General features: G+C 36.6%; 3 protein-coding genes across 3 annotated transcripts; all 3 read right to left on the minus strand.

The window, feature by feature from the left end:
* Positions 1–600: 600 nt before the first annotated feature.
* LOC125176714 (olfactory receptor 52E4-like) lies at positions 601–1,620 on the minus strand. The gene has a single exon (XM_047878516.1). The coding sequence runs from the start codon at positions 1,618–1,620 to the stop codon at positions 601–603; it is 1,020 nt and encodes a 339-aa protein (XP_047734472.1).
* Positions 1,621–11,122: 9,502 nt separating this feature from the next.
* LOC125146713 (olfactory receptor 52K2-like) lies at positions 11,123–12,073 on the minus strand. Its single transcript, XM_047823469.1, has one exon. It carries the CDS (start codon positions 12,065–12,067, stop codon positions 11,123–11,125), a length of 945 nt encoding a protein of 314 aa, XP_047679425.1. The 5' UTR covers positions 12,068–12,073.
* Positions 12,074–18,247: 6,174 nt separating this feature from the next.
* On the minus strand, positions 18,248–19,189 carry LOC125146784 (olfactory receptor 52E4-like). The gene has a single exon (XM_047823615.1). It carries the CDS (start codon positions 19,187–19,189, stop codon positions 18,248–18,250), a length of 942 nt encoding a protein of 313 aa, XP_047679571.1.
* Positions 19,190–20,499: the final 1,310 nt, after the last annotated feature.

Raw genomic sequence — 20,499 nt, forward strand, 5'->3', positions numbered from 1 at the left:
CCCCCATTAAAAAAGATAAAAAGAGGCATCTGGGTGGCTCAGTCAGTTAAGCGTCGGACTTTGGCTTGGGTCATTCTCATGGTTCTTGAGTCCGAGCCCTGCGTCAGGCTCTGTGCTGACAGCTCAGAGCCTAGAGCCCGCTTAGAATTCTGTGTCTCCCTCTCTCTGCCCTTCCCCAGTTCATGCTCTGTCTCTCTCTCCTTCAAAAATAAATAAACATTAAAAAAAAAGTGCCACAGATTGATGTTCTTATTTGGTTAATCTTATAAAATAAACTAATAAACGTGTTTCATAAAGACACTGAGAAAACAAACACATAACACACAGAAGAATTATTTCACAGACTGAAATAATATCTTTATTAGGTGCTACAATATACTAGAAACAGTACTAAACACTTTGTAACCATTAACTTATGACATAGGTATTGCTGTATCTGTTTTACATGTGCATGTTAGTTAAATATAACTTCCACTTATGGAAATAGTAAGTAAGAATTAAGATTCTAATACTTGGTCTTGCTGAAGCTAGAATCTAAGAAATTTATACCAAAGAATTACAGGAGGATGGGAATAAGTGGAAAAATAAGACCCAGAATTCTCAGCTGATTTTAGTCATGAATAATTGTTGAACACATTCTCGGATCTGTCTGGTCCTTACTCCATAGATGATAGGGTTCAGCATAGGTGGTACCAACAAGTACATGTTGGCCAGCAGGATGTGGGTGTGGCGTGGTATATGCTTACTAAAACGGTGGGTGAGGAAGGAAAAAAGAGCAGGGATGTAGAAGGTGAGGATGACACACACATGGGACCCACAAGTGCTGAGGGTCTTCAACCTGGCATCATTAGAAGGGAGATTAAATACAGTACGAAGTATCTGTACATAGGACAGAGAGATGCATGTCACATCAGTCCCAACAATTAAGACAATGACTGCCAAACTATAAAGACTATTGATGGAAATGTCAGCACAAGCCAATTTCACCACAGCCATGTGCTCACAGTATGTGTGGGGGACTACATTGGACTGGCAATATGGCCATCTCCTTACTAGAAATGGATGTGGTGTCATTAGTACTAACCCACGTAGAAGTGCCACTATGCCAACTCGAGCCACCACAGTATTTGTAAGAATGGATGTGTGTCTCAGCGGATTACAGATTGCCACATACCGGTCAAGTGCCATGGCCACAAGAAGCCCTGACTCCACCCCAGAGAAAGCATGGATGAAAAACATCTGAGTGAGACAGGCATGGAAGCCGATTTCATGATAATTGAACCAGAACATACCCAACATCTTGGGAAGAGTGGAGGTTGACAAGATGAGGTCTGTGATGGCCAACATGGAAAGAAAATAGAACATGGGTTCATGGAGAACAGTCTCAGTTTTGATGATAAAAAGGATAAGTATGTTTCCCATGAGCGCCACAATATACATTGAGCAGAAAGGAATGGCTATCCAAATATGCAAATATTCTAGGCCAGGTATGCCCATCAGGAAGAAGGTACTAGGATTGGTGAATGCAGTGGAGTTAAAGTCAATCATGGTGATTCTGGCTATGTGAAGATATGGTCTTGCTTTCTTTCCTTCCTTTGTCCCTGGAGTGGTCAAGTGCATATATACTCTGGTAAATATACAGTAGGATTACTTAGGTAAAAGTGCAACTGAGCAATTTTACTCATATTTTAAGTCCTCCTTGGTGAGCTTCTCTGAAATTACATGTATTGCATTACTGTCAGCTATTAATCTCATTAAGGACTAGTTTGAGTAAAGACTATCTCCTAAGCTCAGAAACTCCACAACATTCTGCCTGACACTAAGTCTTCTCCTTCTGTCTGTGATAGCCAGGCTAAGCAAAATCTCTTTTTCTTTTCTTTCTTTCTTTCTTCTTTCTTTCTTTCTTTCTTTCTTTCTTTCTTCCTTCCTTTTGCAAAATTTCTGATAAATAACTCAAGTTCCTCGCATTCTAACAAGGAACCTGTAACAATGCCTTCTCTGAGAAGTACCCCTCCAAAGTAATTATGGTGTTGGAGAATTTGGCATGAGATAAATTCTAAATAGAGATTTTTAAAAGCAAGACATGAAGGAATAATAAGCATTCCACACTTGCAATGCTTCAAAGGACAATACTTTTGAATGCTGCCCTGGTGAATTTCTGGCCATAAAAGAACCAGCATCTGATCACTTAAATGCATAATAGCTTTAAGATAGCAACAAAGTCATTGACCTTACATCCAAAAAGTATGCTCCCTGGATTTTCCAGGATCCCTGGAAAAATGTTACTCTGGCAGATTGTCCATGCTTTCATGATAATTCATACAAATATATATATATATATATATATATATATATATGATATAAATAAATATATACAATATTAATATAATATCTAATATACAAATATATAATATAAAATTTACATTCCAACATCTCAGTTGATACCAGCTGTTCACTGTGAAACTAATGGTTAGTATGTTATTTCTTACTAAATTATTCTTAAGCCCAGAGAATATACCTGCATACACTTACTTTTCCAGAGTTGGTACCAGGTACCTTGTGGACCAGAATGTCTAAAGGATGATTGGGGAAAATGCCAAGAGCATCCTGATCTAACTTATTAGTGGCTAGTTCTATGTGGTGGGACTACACCAATTTACCTGTCAACAAGGAGGCAATCCAGAGAAGTCTCTAACTTATCTTCAGAGGGGCCACCGTGTCTTCCTCTATTGCATGCTCTCAGTTTATTTTCAGCACAGCTGACTCTCAAGAGTCCAAAGTAAATTTGAATATTTATGCCTGAGTTCTAGAAAGTCCTTCTTCACACCAATATGCTACAGTACCCTCATCACTGCCTCTCTCATGTCTTAGGTTTAAGTAAACATAGACAAGTTGTCTACATCCCTCCAGATTAATTGTGTTGTGCTGAATTAAAGCCAGGAATTCAGAGATTTGAATTATTCCCTCATGAAATGCTAACTTCAGATTTTACAGTTCCACTGGAGAGTCCCAGCGGCTCAAGCACCGCAACAGATGTTTCTGTAGTTTCTGAGAAGTATAAATGGTGCCAGAGGAAGTACACAATTACTCTATCACATGATGTCCGTGGACAATGAAATTTGATTTGAGCGAGACTTTAAAATGGATTTTAAAAATCAGGAATAACTTTAAAAAGTTAACAAAGAGTCAGTGGAAATTTGCAACTAGTAATATGTTCTGGAGATCTAATTCACTGCAAAATGATTATAGACAAAAATGTTGCTATTATAAACTTCAAGGTAGTTAAGAGATTAGATTTTAATTTTTCCTAACTCCAAAACAGAAATGGTAATAAGATAATAAAAATATACAAAATAAGATAAAAAAATAAGAAATGATAAAAAAGATATGATTAAAGGTGTTAGCTAATGCTATGTGGTAATCATAATGCAATATATAAATGTGCCAAATTAACAACCGTATACCTTAAATTATACAATGTTATAAATCAACTGCATCTCCATATAGACACATTTTTTAAAAAGTTAACAGAGTTTCAGAAATCATAGAGATCTTAAAAGCAAATGGAGTAAAAAGATAGTTGGGGTGCCTGGGTGGCTCAGTCAGTTAAGCGTCCGACTTCAGCTCAGGTCATGATCTTACGGTTCATGGGTTCGAGCCCCACATCGGGCTCTGTGCTGACAGCTCAGAGCCTGGAGCCTGCTTTGGATTCTGTGCCTCCCTCTCTCTCTGTTCCTCCCTTTCTCTCTGTTCCTCCCCTGCTCATGCTCTGTCTCTCTCTCTCTCTCTCAAAAATAAAGATTAAAAAATTAAAAAAAAAATACTCTTCGTGGGGCACCTGGGTTTCTGTGTCTCCCTCTCTTTCTGCTCCTCCCCTGCTTGTGCTCCCTCTCTCAAAAGTAAAGAAATAAATATTTAAAAAAATACTCTTTGTACATCAAATATGTGACCCATATCTTATGATAATCTATAGAGGGAAGGAAAGTTTGTGCCAGAAACAGGTATGGAGGGTGAGGATTTTGGAATTAGCCAGTAATATTTGTTTTAATCTTAAAATTCAAAAAGTGAAAGAAAGCGTAAACGTTACCCTAGAGAAAGAAAACACACTACCTAAAGTCATATTTTGCTCCGTATATCCACTTCATAAACACCACCCTGTAATTACTGAAAACAGCATGGATTTATTTTGCTGATAGTTTCACTAAACAAATAAGAACAAAAAGAGGCTGATTTTCAAGTGAAAACTAGATAGTTATTGCCCTGATTATGTCTCTAAAACATCTTTTCCCCTATCAGGCTTATTTTTTCTCTTCATTGGAAAACTGTCGTTTTACTTAGAAACTGTCTATAAAAGCAAATTGCTATTTTGGATTGAAAACACTTACTGAACCTAGCATAAATCAATTTCTGTGAATGTGATCAGACTGATATGCAAAGACAAATATGAATACTTGGGCCATTTAAACGGACCTTGATTTATGGTTTTACTTGATCTTTATGTTACTCTCACTTTATAAAGTTCAAACAAAGCATCTAGCCATACCTCTCAGATGCATCGCCAGAGTGGCAGGCAGTGTGCACTACTTCAGAGTTTAACTACCTCATTTACCATTACTTTTGGTCTCAAATATCTTTCAAACCTAGAAAACATTTTGTTCAGTTGCATGCACCAGTAAGCCCATAAAATATTATGTTTAATTAATTCTGTTCTTGTTTATAAATAGTCTGCATCTTAAATTCCCTAAGTGCTGCCTTTCCTTTAGTCACCTTACCCTCTATGGGAGACCCTGTAGATGCCCCTACAATTTAGCCATGGAAGTAAAGACTGGCATGGAAGGAGACCTTCCTGATGCTGCGTCTGTGCTATGGTTGGAGTACATTTGTTGCTCACTATCCTTGTCATATAAGCTATTAAGTATTTTTAATTCTTCTGTTTTTCTCTCGAGTAGAAATGCCTGTCTCACGTAGTCCTATTTCTTCATCTGGCTGGGTTTTGCCTGGGGTTGCATTCATCTTGCAGACGCCTATAAGACAAACCAGCTGCCTGCTGCTTCTTGCTCTGGAGCCATAGGTTTTAGGAGGGTTATGCAAAACGAATGCCCCATGGGGATGGCTGTCAATGATCACCAATGAGAATGTCTCTCTTTGTTCTTCTAGAGGAATCTCACTGACCAGACAGATGACAGCCTTCTGAGACTTTTGCAGTCATTAGAGGACTAACCTCAGGAACCAATAATCAAAAGAGTGTGTGGGTACTAGGGTCACAATGATGATTGTTTAATTGTACTTTTGTGGAACTGAACATTGCAGATTGTATAAGGAAAACATCGGTCTTCACAGCATGAAGCTGAATAAACTTTCTATAATCCCACATTTTCGAACAGAGTTATAAGTCAGTATTGTTTAAAGCAGTGTGAATAAAGTGTTACCCATGCAGTGCCTGCCTCATAATCACCTGAAATGATCATCTTTACCCAGATATTCCCTAAAATTTCATATTTCCCCAGACATTGCATGAGTTACAACAGCTTAGTTGATGTTAGTTCCTTATCTTAAAGAGGAGGATAATAATATCTTCTTTTCAGGAGTTATATAATATGAAAATTAATAATGTATACAACAAAATACCCCATTTACTGTTTGACAAATAAAAAGTCATTTTTTTTAATTTACTATTACTTTCGTTATTTAATTTTGCCTTTCAAATGTAAGCCTGGGATTTCCATTTCCAAATGGATGTGAGGGACTAGGTAACAATGTCAAGTAGTGTAATTAAATTCCCTGTTGCTCTTTAGTTGCTAGCATTGGAAGGAATCTGTGAAATTAGAACTAGCAAACACTGATGACCAATGGATGAGGTATACCAGACATAAGCCAACACAGAAAACATAATGAGGGATTTTGTCCCCTTTTCTACCACTTCTCCTGTCCTTAGTCTTCTCTGACCAGTCTACACTTGCAGACTTCCCTTGCCATCCACTGTACCATTTATTTTGCCTCTGATGTTTATATTATCCATTGAGATAGCTTCGCTAGAGCTCATAGGATAAATGATTTGCCAAAATCAAACAAAGAGCAACTAAGGATGTCTCAAAAGAACACATTTAGCACTGTGAGATTTAATATGTCAACTTGAATGGAAGGGAAAACATATATATATATATATATATATATATATATATATAGTGCTATATAACATATTTTATCCCAGGATCTGAGTTTCCCTTCTTAAAGACAAAATTCCCTGTTTCCTTTTTCTCAGTCAGTATGGTGTAAAAGGCCCCTATTTGATGTGTAAAGTACAAGGAAAGCATAGTGTTATTAACACCAGGAGTCTACTCCATAGATAGCGTTAAATATCAGGGATTCCATATCCTATTTCTTCTCTTCTTTTTTTAAATATTTAATTACAAAGATATAGATATATTGATATGCAGATAGATATGCAGACATATATTTCTACATCTCTGATTACCAAAATAATCTAGAATACTTTGAACGAAAGGCTTTTAGTCTTCTGGAAACGGAGGGAACTAAGTGGCTAATGCTTCTAAATGGACAGACCTTCCTTTTGCTGTTAACATCAGCATGAGTGTCGTTAGATAAAATGTGATGAACCTCATGCTGTAGAGGAAGACCTGTCTTCAGAGTTGGCTCTGCTAGTATTGGTTGTATAACTGTTTTCATGTAATTTCATCTTTACAATCTCAAATTTCCTGAACTTTAAAATATGAATACTAGTAGTACATATATCATATTGTCTATATGAAGCTTAAATGAATTAATATGGTTATGGTATTTAATACAATGAATAACATAATAATCATGGTAATAAGTGGTAGTGGCAACTAATCATGATGGGAATTGAAGTGGTAATAATAAATGATACATAGATTGTCCTCCTCTGAGACTCATTGGATTTAAAGATTTCCTTATTGGAAAGGGAAATCCCTTACACCCTACACCCAGTTGCCTTTAGGGAGTTCCAATTATGTCAGCTGGTCTAGGCTATAAATTTTTAAAAAAAATTTTTTTTCAACGTTTATTTATTTTTGGGACAGAGAGAGACAGAGCATGAACGGGGGAGGGGCAGAGAGAGAGGGAGACACAGAATTGGAAACAGGCTCCAGGCTCTGAGCCATCAGCCCAGAGCCCGACGCGGGGCTTGAACTCACGGACCGTGAGATCGTGACCTGGCTGAAGTCGGACGCTTAACCGACTGCGCCACCCCGGTGCCCCTCTAGGCTATAAATTCGACATACAAAGATGGATAGCAGGGGCACCTGGATGGTTCAGTCGGTTAAGTGTCTCTTTGTTTCTGCTTAGGTCATGATCTCACTGTTGGTGAGTTCAAGCCTTGCGTCAGGCTCTGTGCTGACAGTGTGGAGTCTGCTTGTGATTCTCTCTCTTCCTCTCTCCCTGCCCCTCCCCTGCTCCCTCTCTCAAAATAAATAAATAAACTTCATAAAAAAATGGATAGCAATAAAGCACTGACCATGGATGACTGGTAATTACGTCTAGATTTCATTACAATAAAAATAAAGGCAAAGTTCATGCATATGAAAGCAACATCCTCCAAAAGCAGCTCTATTTTTAATAAAGGTATATTTAAAACAAAGTATTTGCTTTATTTTTAAATATTTTAAAAATAATTTTTATTAGGGGGCACCTGGGTAGCTCAGTTGGTTAAGCATCTGACTTCGGCTCAAGTCATGATCTCGCAGTTTGTTAGTTTGAGCCCCGCATCAGGCTCTGTGCTGACAGCTCAGAGCCTGGAGCCTGCTTCAGATTCTGTGTCTCCTCCTCTTTCTGCCCCTCCCATGCTCTGTCTCTCTCTGTCTCTCAATAATGAATAAATGTTAAAAAAATTTTTTTTAATAATTTTTATTAAGTTTATCTATTTCTTTTGAGAGAGAGGAAGAGAGAGAGAGAAAGAGAGAGAGAGAGAACAAGTAGGAGAGGGACACGGACAGAAGGAAAGAGTAAATCCCAAGCAGACCTCCCACTGTCCACACAGAGCCCTTTCTGGGGCTTGAACTCACAAAATGTGAGATCATGACCTGAACTGAAATCAAGAGCTAGATGCTCAACCGACTGAGCCACCCAGGCACCCTATCAACTGAAGTATTTTATATCAGTCTATACAGATACACTGTGTGTGTTTGTATGTGCATACGAGTGTGTCTGTGTATGTTTACTCAATTAGTGAACAGTATGGGAAAATGTTTCACAATTTGTATAGTGAAGAATCAGATATAAGAATTTAGATAGTTGAGGCTTTCTTTTTTTTTTTTTTAATTTTTTTTAACATTTATTTATTTTTGAGACAGAGAGAGACAGAGCATGAACGGGGGAGGGGCAGAGAGACAGGGAGACACAGAATCGGAGGAAGGCTCCAGGCTCCGAGCCGTCAGCCCATAGCCCGACGCGGGGCTCGAACTCACGAACCGTGAGATCATGACCTGAGTTGAAGTCGGACGCCTAACCGACTGAGCCACCCAGGTGCCCCGATAGTTGAGGCTTTCTAAATTTGAACTTAAAGGAATATGTGGGGACAATTGTTTTTGGACAAGCTGGAGTAACACGAATGTGGATGAAAGAATTAAAGTACCATAAAATATATGAAGTAAAGGCACTCAAGGTATTGGACATCAGATAATGAAAGACAATGGTCTGTGGGATGGGAAACTAATGAGGTTATCCTTTCAATTGCCCAAGCTTACTACATAGGGAAAGTTACCAAAACACATTAGGGAAAGGTAGAGCCCAGGCAGAGTACAACATGATTCTTAAATTCAGGATTGGGAGCTGGGATTCTTCTTCTTTCCTCTTTCAGCTTTCTTCTTTTTTCTTCTTCCTCTTCTTCCTCTTCTTTCTTCTCCTTCTCCTTCTCCTTCTCCTTCTCCTTCTCCTTCTTTTAAGATTTCTGTTTGTTTGTTCATTTGGGGTGCCTAGATGGCTTAGTCGGTTAACCGTCCAACTTCCAAGCTTGGCTCAGGTCATGATCTCACAGTTCAGTTCATTGAGTTTGAGCCCTGCATCGTGTGCTGACAGCTCAGAGCCTGGGGTCTGCTTTGGATTCTTTCTGTGTGTGTCTCTCTCTATCTGCTCCTCCCCTGCTCATCCTCTGTTTCTCTGTCTCTCAAAAATAAATAAACATTTTTTTTTAATTTTTGAAAAAAAAAAGGAATTTATTTCTATTTTTATTTTTGAGAGAGAGTGAGTGGTGAAGGGGCAGAGAGAGAGAGAGAGAGGGAGATACAGAATCCTGCTGTCAGTGCAGAGCCTAATGCGGAGCTTGAACTCATGAACTCATGAGATCATGACATGAGTTGAAATCAAGAGTTGGATGCTTAATCGAGTGAGCCACCCAGGTACCCCTGTATCTGGGATTCTTGGAAGAATAAAACAGAAACAGTAAATCAGTGTACCAAAGAGAAGAAATCTGCAGAGAGACAACTTCTTTGTTCTTCAGAAGGACTGCTTTAAAAATTACTTCAATACTGTTTAGTTCATTGTGAACTAAATAGTTCAGATTAGTTGGAGCAAAACCTCTGTGAACCAATCTACCCAAAACCACACACACAAAATTGGGACAATATTTGAAGCCAACCCTTTTTGAGAAGTCACTGAGGAATTTTTCATAATTTATTGTGATATAGGAAAATATAGGGAAACCAAACAGTGAGACAAAATGAGTACTAGATGAAATATTGCTCTGGTTTCACACTGTACAGCCTAAAACAAAACCTGACAAGCTTGACCAATATTCAATCTAATCAAGTCCCAGAACAAAGCCTGAAAACATAGAAATACAAAAAAGAATTTAGCATCCCACAGGGTAAAATATATATTGTTTTTTACATATTTTATATGTTTACATATGTTTTATATATTATCATATATAATTATATATATAATCCATTCCAACCTATAAGTCATGAAAAGTAATAGAAGAACAAATTCATAATAAGTAAGAAAAATTAATTAATTGAAACTGACCCAGAAATGACACAGATATTAAAGTTAATCGACACAGGCATTTAAAGTTTTTAGAAATGCATTCTATATCTTTGAAAACCAGCATCCCAGCATCCAAAAGAAGGGACAAAATTGGTTTGGCAGTCCAAAAATCACCATCAAAATAAACTGTCACTATTTGACACAACAGGAAGCTTGAAAAATGCTCTATTCAAAAGGCTTGTTTTCATTTGACATGACCCAGAAATCAACCTATGAGAAAAAGGCAATTGTAATGGCAATTGTTTAACATTAAAGTGTCCTAAGACAAACTTACTAATTGGGTTAACAAAAGACTGACTATAAAACTCAAAACAAACCAGCCAACAAACAAACAAAACAAAAACAAGCAAACAAATAAAAACAGAGAATGAGATATCCATAGGAGGATCTGAAAAGTTCCCACATATTTTTAGGAATATAGAAGGCCACCTACCCATGTGCATAGTGCATGCACAAGATTTCAAAAACAAGACAAAAGAAAACAAACAAACAAAACCCACCCAAAGTAAAAATCTTGCTTACGAATCAGACTTGATATCAGCTATTACAAATAAGTTCCAAGAACTAAAATAAACCAAGTCTAAAGAAGAAAAGGAAAAGTTTGAGAATCATGTGCCACCAAAAACAGAGTATAAATAGGAATTATTTAAAAAGAACCAAATATAATGGAAATGTATAATAAATGAATGTAAAATTCACAATAGGTGCTCAAAAGCATATTTAAACTTAGAGAAAAAAAATGAATGAGGCCAATTGAAACTATTCAGCCTGAAAAGCAAAAAAAAAAAAAAAAAAAAAAAAAAAAGAATAAGAAAATGAAAAAGTCTCAAAGACCCCTGTAGGATACAAAAAAAAAAAAAAAAAAAGCCTATAAAGAAAATCCTAGAAGGACAGGAGAGACAGAAATAACATTTGAAGAAATAATGGCTGAAATTTTTCAAAAATTGATTAAAAAAAACAAAAAAACTTCAATCCTCACAAACAAGAAGCTCAACAAATTCTAAGCAGAATGAAAACAAGATATCCTTACCTAAAGTATCAGTCAAATGTTTAAAAGAAAAAGACAAAGGGAGAATCTTGAAAGCAGCAATATATGCTTTCAAACACATTTGATTATTAAGAATTTAAAAAATCCCTCCCGGATTCTCTTGGTTTTTACACCATAAATAATAGGGTTCAACATAGGTGGAATAAGAAGATATATATTGGCTATAAAAATATGGATATGTGGAGCGATGTGGTGGCCAAACCTATGAGTGAGAAAAGAGAAAAAGGCTGGTGTATAAAACACTAAGATGACCCATACATGGGAGACACATGTACTTAAGGTCTTGAGGCGGGCAGCTTTCGAAGGCAGATTAAAGACAGTGAAAAGAATAAGGACATAAGAACAGATGATCAATATGAAATCCAATCCCCCTGTCAGGAATGCCACAATTAGGCTGTAGGCTCTACGAATCTTGGTTTCAGTGCAAACTAGCTTTATCACAGCCATAAACTCACAGTACGTATGGGAGATGACATTAGTTCTGCAGTAGGAAAGCCACCTCAGGAGAAAGGGATGTGGACTGAGGAGTACAGCTCCTCTAAAGACAATGCCCAAACCGAAGCCTATAACCACTGCAGGGGTCAGGATAGTGGAATGTCTTAATGGGTGGCAAATGGCTATGTAGCGGTCAAAAGCCATGGCCAGGATAAATCCAGATTCCATAGTAGACAGAGAATGAATAAGATACATTTGAGTGAGGCAGGCTTCAAAGTAGATCTTTCTGTAATTGAACCAGAAGAGGCTAAGTATCTTGGGAAGTGTAGAAGAAGTAAGAATCAAATCAGCCACTGAAAGCATGCATAGAAAGAGGTACATAGGTTCGTGTAGTTTGTGGTCTGTCTTGACAATTAACAGAAGGGCAACATTTCCCATTAGTGACACGAGGTAGACTAGACAAAAAGGGATAGAAATCCATATGTGAACAGCCTCCAATCCTGGAATGCCAAGCAGTAGAAAGCTGGTAGGGTGAAGACTGGTCCTGTTGTAATTTAACATTATGCAAACAATAGATATTCCATGACCCTGTCCAAATTAAAAATCACAAAGATTATAAATATATGAATATCAATGTTTTTTTTCCATTACTATGGGTTTGGAGAGATGCCAGTTATTGAATTATTTCTTCAGTAGTATAATCTCGCAATGCATTAAATACATGGGATAGTGCTTTTTTGGGTAAGAAAAATTAGTAGAAAAGTATCTATCTATCGTCTATCTATCTATCTGTCATCTATCTCCTTGCCTTTTTTTTTCCAGAAAGTGTTGTTCAGTTAGCCAGATGCATTTCAGTAGTATTATAGTATTAGAGAGGTAACAGGTGATATATTGCTGAGTATGAAGATATAATTTTCTACAATTTGAGACAAGCAAAAAAGGGTAAGTCCAACCATCATGATTGAGATCAGTGATTTGTGACATTTAACCTCTCTCACCCCCTTCTCAATGATAGGGCTTATAGATATAATGAAAAGGTGACTTGGGAAATACTAAAGAACAATTGGGGAAATTAGCTAAAAAAAAAGGAGAATGAAGAAGTATGAACCAAACTGGTCCTATTTTTAAAGTGAGTCATTGAGCTAATAAATCAAGGACCCTTATCTTCATAAAATCAGCTCAACTGAACAATAAGAAAATCACTTAGCAAAGGACTATCCAATAGAAAAAATGACGAAGTCTGGAAAACATGGGTATTCAGATTACCAGATATTTGTGTTGTTTTGTAAAAGATCAATCAAATTCTTCCAGAAGGTGAATAATACATTCTTCAATCACACAGTACACTTCACACTGCCTTCTGTTTCCAAAGCTAAATTTTTTTCCCTATATGCCCAATGCTGTGCCTTTTATTCCTATAACTTATTAATTCCATAACTGGAAGGCTCTATCTTCCATCTCCTACCCCTTTCCCTCTAGCAACCATCAGTTTGCTGTCTGGGTTTAGAGGTCTGATTCCTTAAGCAAACTTTTAAATGCAACTCTTGATTTCCAGAAATCGGCTTACCAGAAATCACTCCTTAGAGTTTGTGAGCAATTATTTTGGAAGGATATCCTAACAATACTAAATTTTGAATTGATAAATAATTATTTTGGTTCAAATATTGGTATATGGTGAGCTTTTATAACATGAAGTATCCTTTCACTCTGAATAAAAGTAAGAATTATTTTTAAAAAAATGTTTTGACCAGTTCAGTTTAGGACTAAATCCTAGAAGTAGACTAACAAAAATTATGAATGAACAAACTGTTCATTTCAGCTTAAATATTGAGTTCATCTTCTTCTACCTTATTTTTTGTCAAGAAGTTCAACCATCTTTCAGAGAGCCACAAGTGCTGTCTTCACTACTTAAGACTGGACCTAGAACCCCATCCTAGGTTCCATCATTCCCTTTTTATGGAAGCATTGAGTTTTCCAATCCTAACTCAACTACAACTCTGCAGCCTGTAACCAGGTTATCTTACCTCTATAATGAGATGGTCCCATTGTTCACCGTGAAGGTCAGCTTAATATATGCTATACTACAGCAAGTTTCATTATATCTCTTATCCTGGGGGACCAGATGCCTGCAAGGAATATCCTACCTATCACCTCCTTCGAGAATGTTGTCTGATTATAAGCAATTTCAATAATTTCTCCTAGTCTCTTCAGGAACAGTTTGGTCTCTTGAAGGGAATCAATCTTGTAGTGTCATTGCCACCCAAGCTAGCTCTGAACTTAGAAACCAAGAGGAGATGGTCTCTGGACTCCGAGTCTCTTGAGATACTTGATTTATTACACTTCTAGGGTTTAAGCACATGTAGGCACTGCGAATTAATGCCTTCTCACAACATATGTGATGAGAGCTAGACAGAATGGAGAATATCAGAGAAGCACATGGTTATTAATTAATTAGGGTATCCATATTAATATCCCCATATGTCTCCAGATATTAAGTAACTTACTTGAATCTTATCTAGTTCTGAAAAACAACTAAAGCTCCAGGATACTTTCTAGTCATGTTTCTATTACTGAATCCTCTTGAATTTTACTTGTTTAATCAAGTAAAGGATATTCATTATCCCTATATACAAAAGAATCATTATGTGCATTTTCGTTGCAATGTTATGCAAATATTAAATACGTCTTCCTTATAAACTTGTCCTTCCTCAACTTCTTCTCCTTTTTCTGTATTTCAGGAGCATTGACCATTGCAGGCTATGTTTCCCAGGATCACAGATCATCTGTATTTATGCTGGGTTTGTTCAGTGTAGGTACTGGCAGGAAAATATTAGGGAAGAGGAAAGGAAAGTCAGGTTATTTCTCCCTATTTCTCACTCTCTTCAACTGCATCTACTCCAGGGCTCCAGATCCTGCCAGAGAGGACTTCCATGGTTTCAGCTTCTACTGGGAGACCCATATCTTTGAGTCTGGAACTGCTGGCTCCCCTCTCTGTTTCACTGACCTAGAGCTGGTATGGCTTCCTATAGTTCTTAATTTCTGGGAGTCTTTATTTTTAATATTTCACTTCTCAGAAGCTATATAATTATATAAATAATTATCAGTATTAAAGATGTCCTGTCCTAAATATTCAAATTTTTTTTTGTGTCCTGGTTAGATTCTTACTAATATAGATACCTTTAATAATTCTATAGGGCTTTGGTAATTGGTTGATTTGAAAGAATGACAGTATTTCCTAGTTAACTCTTATTAAATATTAGAAAGGGGACAATAAAAAATGACCAGCAACCTCAACCTCAACATAATAAAGGCCATATATGATAAGCCCTTGTACTAACATTGTACTCAATGGTGAAATACTGAAAGTTTTTTCTTTATGATCAGGAACAAGAGAGATATGCCCATTTCTATCGCTTGTATGCAACATAGTTCTGGAAGTATTAGCTATAGCAATTAGACAAGAAAAATAAATAAAAGGCATACAAGTTGGGAAGGAAGATACAAAACTATGTTTGCAGATGATTTGATCTTGTAAGAAGAAAACCATAAAGATATCACACTTGTATGCACACACACACACACACAAACATACCTAATATAACCAATAAATAAATTAGCAAAATTGCAATATTCGAAATCAACATGCAAAACCCCAAAATTGCATTTCTATACACTAACAATGAGCAATCTGAAAAAGAAATTACATAAATAATTATATTTATAATATATTCCAAAAGAATAAAATAGGAATAAATTTAAGCATGGGGCGCCTGGGTGGCTCAGTCGGTTAAGCGTCCGACTTCGGCTCAGGTCATGATCTCGCGGTCCGTGAGTTCGAGCCCCGCGTCAGGCTCTGTGCTGACAGCTCAGAGCCTGGAGCCTATTTCAGATGCTGTGTCTCCCTCTCTCTCTGGCCCTCCCCCGTTCATGCTGTCTCTCTCTGTCTCAAAAATAAAAAAAATAAATTTAAGCAAAAAGACAAATACTTGTACACTAAAAACTACAAAACATTGTTGGAAGATATTAATGAAGATACAAATAAATAGAAAGATATTCCATGCTCATGGACTGGAAAACATAATGTTAATATGCCAACGCTACCCAAAGTCATCTACAGATTCAGTGCAATCCTTACCAAAGTTGCAATGACATTTTTGTAGAAACAGAAAAATCCAATCTAAAATTCATACAAAATCTCACACAAAATAGCCACACACAAAAAAAATCTTGAAAATAAGAACAAAGTTTAGGTCTCATACTTTCTGATTTCACAACTTACTACAAAGCTATAGTAATCAAATAAGTATGGTACTGGCCTAAAGACAGACATATAGACCTATACAAGAGAAAAGAAAGCTCCCAAATAAACTCTAACATATATGGTCAGGTAATTTCTACAAGAGAGCCCAGATCATTCAATGGGGAAAGAACAGTTTTTTTTTTCAACAAATGGCAGTGAAAGAACTAGATATCCACATTCAATGGAATGAAATTGAACTCATATCATACAGAAAAAAATTACTGAAAACGGATCAAAGACCTAAATAGGAGAGGTAAAACTATCAAATACTTAAAAAAAAAATAGAGAGAAAACTTTATGACATTGTATTTGACAATTTCTTGGATAAGACACAAAAACATAGGCAACAAAAATAAAAATAAATAAGCTGGACTTCACCAAAATTAAAACTTTTGTACTTAAATACAGACAACAAACTGGTTGTTGCCAGAGGGGAGGTGGGTGAGGAAATGGGTTAAATAAGTGAAAGGGATTAAGAGTCAACTTACTGTGATGAGCACTGAGTAATGTATAGAATGTTGAATCATTATATTCTACACCTGAAACTAATATAGCATTATATGTTAATTATATTTCAATTAAAAAATGAGCAGGAAAACAATACTGTTGTGCATCAAAGGGCACTATCAAGAGAGGGAAAGGCAACCCACAGAATGGGAGAAAATATTTGTAAACCATATATCTGATAATAAATTAATAGCCAGAATATATAAAGAACTTTTAAAGCTCAACAGCAATGACAACAACAACATAATAGATTAGAAAATGAGCAAATAACTTGAATAAATTTTTTTCCAAAGAATGTGTACAAATGGAAAATATATACATGAAAAGATGTTCAACATCACTAATTTTTAGGGAAATGCAAATCAAAACCAAAATGAGACACCACTTCACATATATTAGGATGGCTACTATTTTTAAAAAATTAAAAAAATTAGGAGTGCCTGGGTGGCTCAGTCGGTTAAACGTACGACTTCAGCTCAGGTCGTGATCTCACAGTTCATGGATTCAAGCCCCACATCAGGCTCTGTGCTGACAGCTCAGAGCCTGGAGCCTGCTTGAATTCTGTGTCTCCCTCTCTCTGTGCTACCCCCTCCTCACTTCTTGTTTCTCTGTCTCTTGAAAATAAATAAACATGTAAAAAAAGTAAAAAAAATCGTTGGTGTGGATATGAAAAATTGGAACCCTTTGCATTGCTAGTGAGAATGTAATATGATGCAGCTGCTGTGCAAAAAGAGACATGGCTATTGCTCAAAAATGAAAACACAGAATTACCATATAATACAGCAATTCCACTTCTGGGTATTTATCCAAAAGAAATTAAAACAGAGACTAGAACAGATATTTATATAATTACATCCACAATAGCATTACTCATAGGAGGCAAAAGTTGGAAGCAACCCAAGTGTCCATCCACAGATAAATGGATAAATGAAATATAGATAGATAGATAGGAATCTGTATCTAGGTATATGTCTGTTTTATCTATGTATCTATAGTCCACTATAATATTTATTGGAAATATTATTCCACATTAAAAGGTAAGGAAATTCTGACGCATTCTACATGAATGGACCTTGAAGAAATTATGTTGAGTGAAATAAGCCAGTCACAAAAAGACCAATACTGTATGATTCCACTTATATAAGTACCTAGAGTAGCCAAATTCACAAAGACAGTATAATGGTAGTTGCCAGGGAATGTGGGGAATGGGAAGTTAATGTTAATGGATAGATTTCAGATGGGAAAGATAAAAATCTCTGAAGAAGAATGGTGGTGATGACTGCACAGCAATGTGAATGCATGAATTACACTGAACTGGACAATTAAAAATGGTTAAAATAACAACTATTATGTTATGTATATTTTACCACAATACTAAAAAAGCCACCAGTAAATGTCCTTTAGTTACATTCTTATCTTAATGCAAAAAGCATAAGTGGTGATATCGGATAGATACATAGATACATGGAAATATAGATCGATGATAAGACTGATCTTCATGGTCTTTTCTTTATTACCAACATACAAATATATATTAACAAAGAGAAACATCAAGAGAAGCTTATTGCAGTTGTACACTGAGCTGTTCCATAAATACAAGTGGGAAACTGTCCATCATTTAGTTCTCTATAGAAATCTTTTTTTTCTATATTGTTTACTTATCCTTTTTCTCCTTCCACTGTTCACTCTCTGTTTGTAATTATCCTCCATAAGACATACAGTTAGAAGGAGATTGACAATTTGTCCTCGAATATTTAATAAATGAAAAAGCTGAAATAACTTGTTTGATTAGAATTTTTGGAATTCACAGACATATAGTAAATAAAAGAACTTTCACATGGTAAATGCAATTCTGCTTGTGAGAGTAAGAGCAGCTAGTTATTTTAATTATATCACTTCTTTTATTTCCATTTATTTTATCAATTCAGCTACAATCAAGCAACTTTGACCATTAATGTCCTAATATGTTCCCGTATTTTCTTGGTCCTTACTCCATATACAATAGGGTTGAGAAAAGGGGGCACCAAAAGGTACATATTTGCAATAAAAATATGGACATGTGCAGGCACATTTTTCCCAAAACGGTGAGTGAAAATGGAAAAACCAGCTGTGGAATAGAAGACAAGAATAACACAGACATGTGACCCACATGTGCCCAGAGCCTTAAAGCTAGCTTCTCGGGATGGCAGGCGAAATACAGAGCGCAGGATGAAGGCATAGGATACAGCAATGAGAATTGCATCACATGAGCCAATGATAGAAGCCATACTGAGGCTATAACTCTTGGTGGCCCCTATGTCCATACATGCCAGCTTCACCACGGCCATGAACTCACAATAGGTGTGGGCAATAATTCGTGATCTGCAGTAGGGAAGTTGTTTGAGCAGGATGGGATGTGGAGAAAAGAACGCTACACCCCTAATCACCACAATAATACTCATTATGGTGATGCGTGCATGGGTGAGAATGGTAGTATGGTGCAGTGGATGACAAATGGCCACATAACGGTCAAAGGCCATGGCCAGGAAAAAGCCAGATTCCATAGCAGTAAAACTATGAATGAAGAACATTTGGGCTAGACAGACATCAAAGGCAATGTCATGGACTCCAAGCCAGAAGAGACACAGCATCCGAGGCAGTGTAGATGTGGAGAGGACCAGGTCAGTGACGGAGAGCATGCACAAAAAGAAGAACATAGGCTCATGGAGACTCCGCTCTGCCTTCACCACGGCCAGGATGGTCACATTCCCCACCACAGCCACCACATACATGGAGCAGAAGGGAATCCCAATCCAGACATGCAGGTGCTCTAGTCCTGGGATGCCCATCAGCAAGAAGGTGACAGGAGAAGGATGAGAGGTGTTGAAAGGAGGCATGATGCTTTTTCCCGTGCTTATCAGTACTTCTAAAGATAAAGTTGCTATGACAGATGATCACAACCAGATGCTAAAAACATGGAGATTCTGTTCAGGAAGACCCTTAATGATCTATTGCTAAAAACAATTCAAATTCATAATCAAGTGTATTTAAATTCACTAGGACCATAATACCAAAATTAGTAATAACTAACCAAATGACTGTGTTTAGAAGTACAGAAAGATAATACTTATATCATATTATCCCAGGGACTTATAAATTACCTTGTCTCTTCATTTCCAGTAAAAGATTCCATCTGTAGTCATACCTGAATGTAAGTCAACTAATATTTACTGAATGTCTTCCTTGAGTTACCATTCATTATTTCCCGTTATGTCAGTGGGCTTTCCCCTAACTAGAAGTGATCAAGCAGAGGCACTATGAAAACATCAAGTAGTTATTGAAAGGACCCTTATAGTCCAATCTGGCATTCACATGGGGAATAGAAATAAATGGTCTTTGTCCCTCTCTGGACATGATATTGAAGTCTTTGACACAGCTTTTGAAGTAGAATCAACTCAGTCTTTATCTTTAGCCTTTCATTTACCACTGTGCATACGTGACTAATCTGACAAGATTACAACTTGCTTTTTTCCTATTGTTTATTTCTTTCTATCATGTACTGTTCAAGTAGGCACATATTATGTTCTTTTGAACCAACAGATATCTATTGGTAAGGATAAGATATTTCTTAACATTAACCCCACTCACTACCCTTTTATTCTCATTTTTTTTCCAGATTTAGATTATTTCACAGTACAGACGGATACTAATTGTGCTCCTTCATTTGTTGATCTAGAAACTCAAATTCTCAAACATGCACAACGGTTTATTTATTGGATTGGTAAATTTATACCTGATGATGCTTGAGATATCAGTTATGGACTATAGTAGATTTCTTTATACTTCGTCCTATAATTCCAAGCAATAGTCAAATCCCCATAGCAGAGAAGTCCTGGGATAAAGTGGGTGAGCATGAGGCAGGAGTTGAGAAGGTTAAAGAGAAAAACTAACTTCTAAGTCACCACAAATGTTTCAGTTGGAGAGTAACCCTTGGTTACTAGTTTTCTGCTTCTCCTGGCTCCCATCAAGGCAGTACATAGTACTTATGTAGAACTTCCATCAGTTTTTAAAGATAATATGCTCTCTTTCTGTCCCAAACAAATCCTTATAAATATAATATGTACTAATAAGAACTTACACAGAGTTACCGATACATATGCTTTCCTGAATCATACCAGAATACTTATTATATCCCCCATATATTATT

The sequence above is a fragment of the Prionailurus viverrinus genome, chromosome D1 (genome assembly GCF_022837055.1).
Source record: "Prionailurus viverrinus isolate Anna chromosome D1, UM_Priviv_1.0, whole genome shotgun sequence".
Lineage (NCBI taxonomy): Eukaryota > Metazoa > Chordata > Mammalia > Carnivora > Felidae > Prionailurus > Prionailurus viverrinus.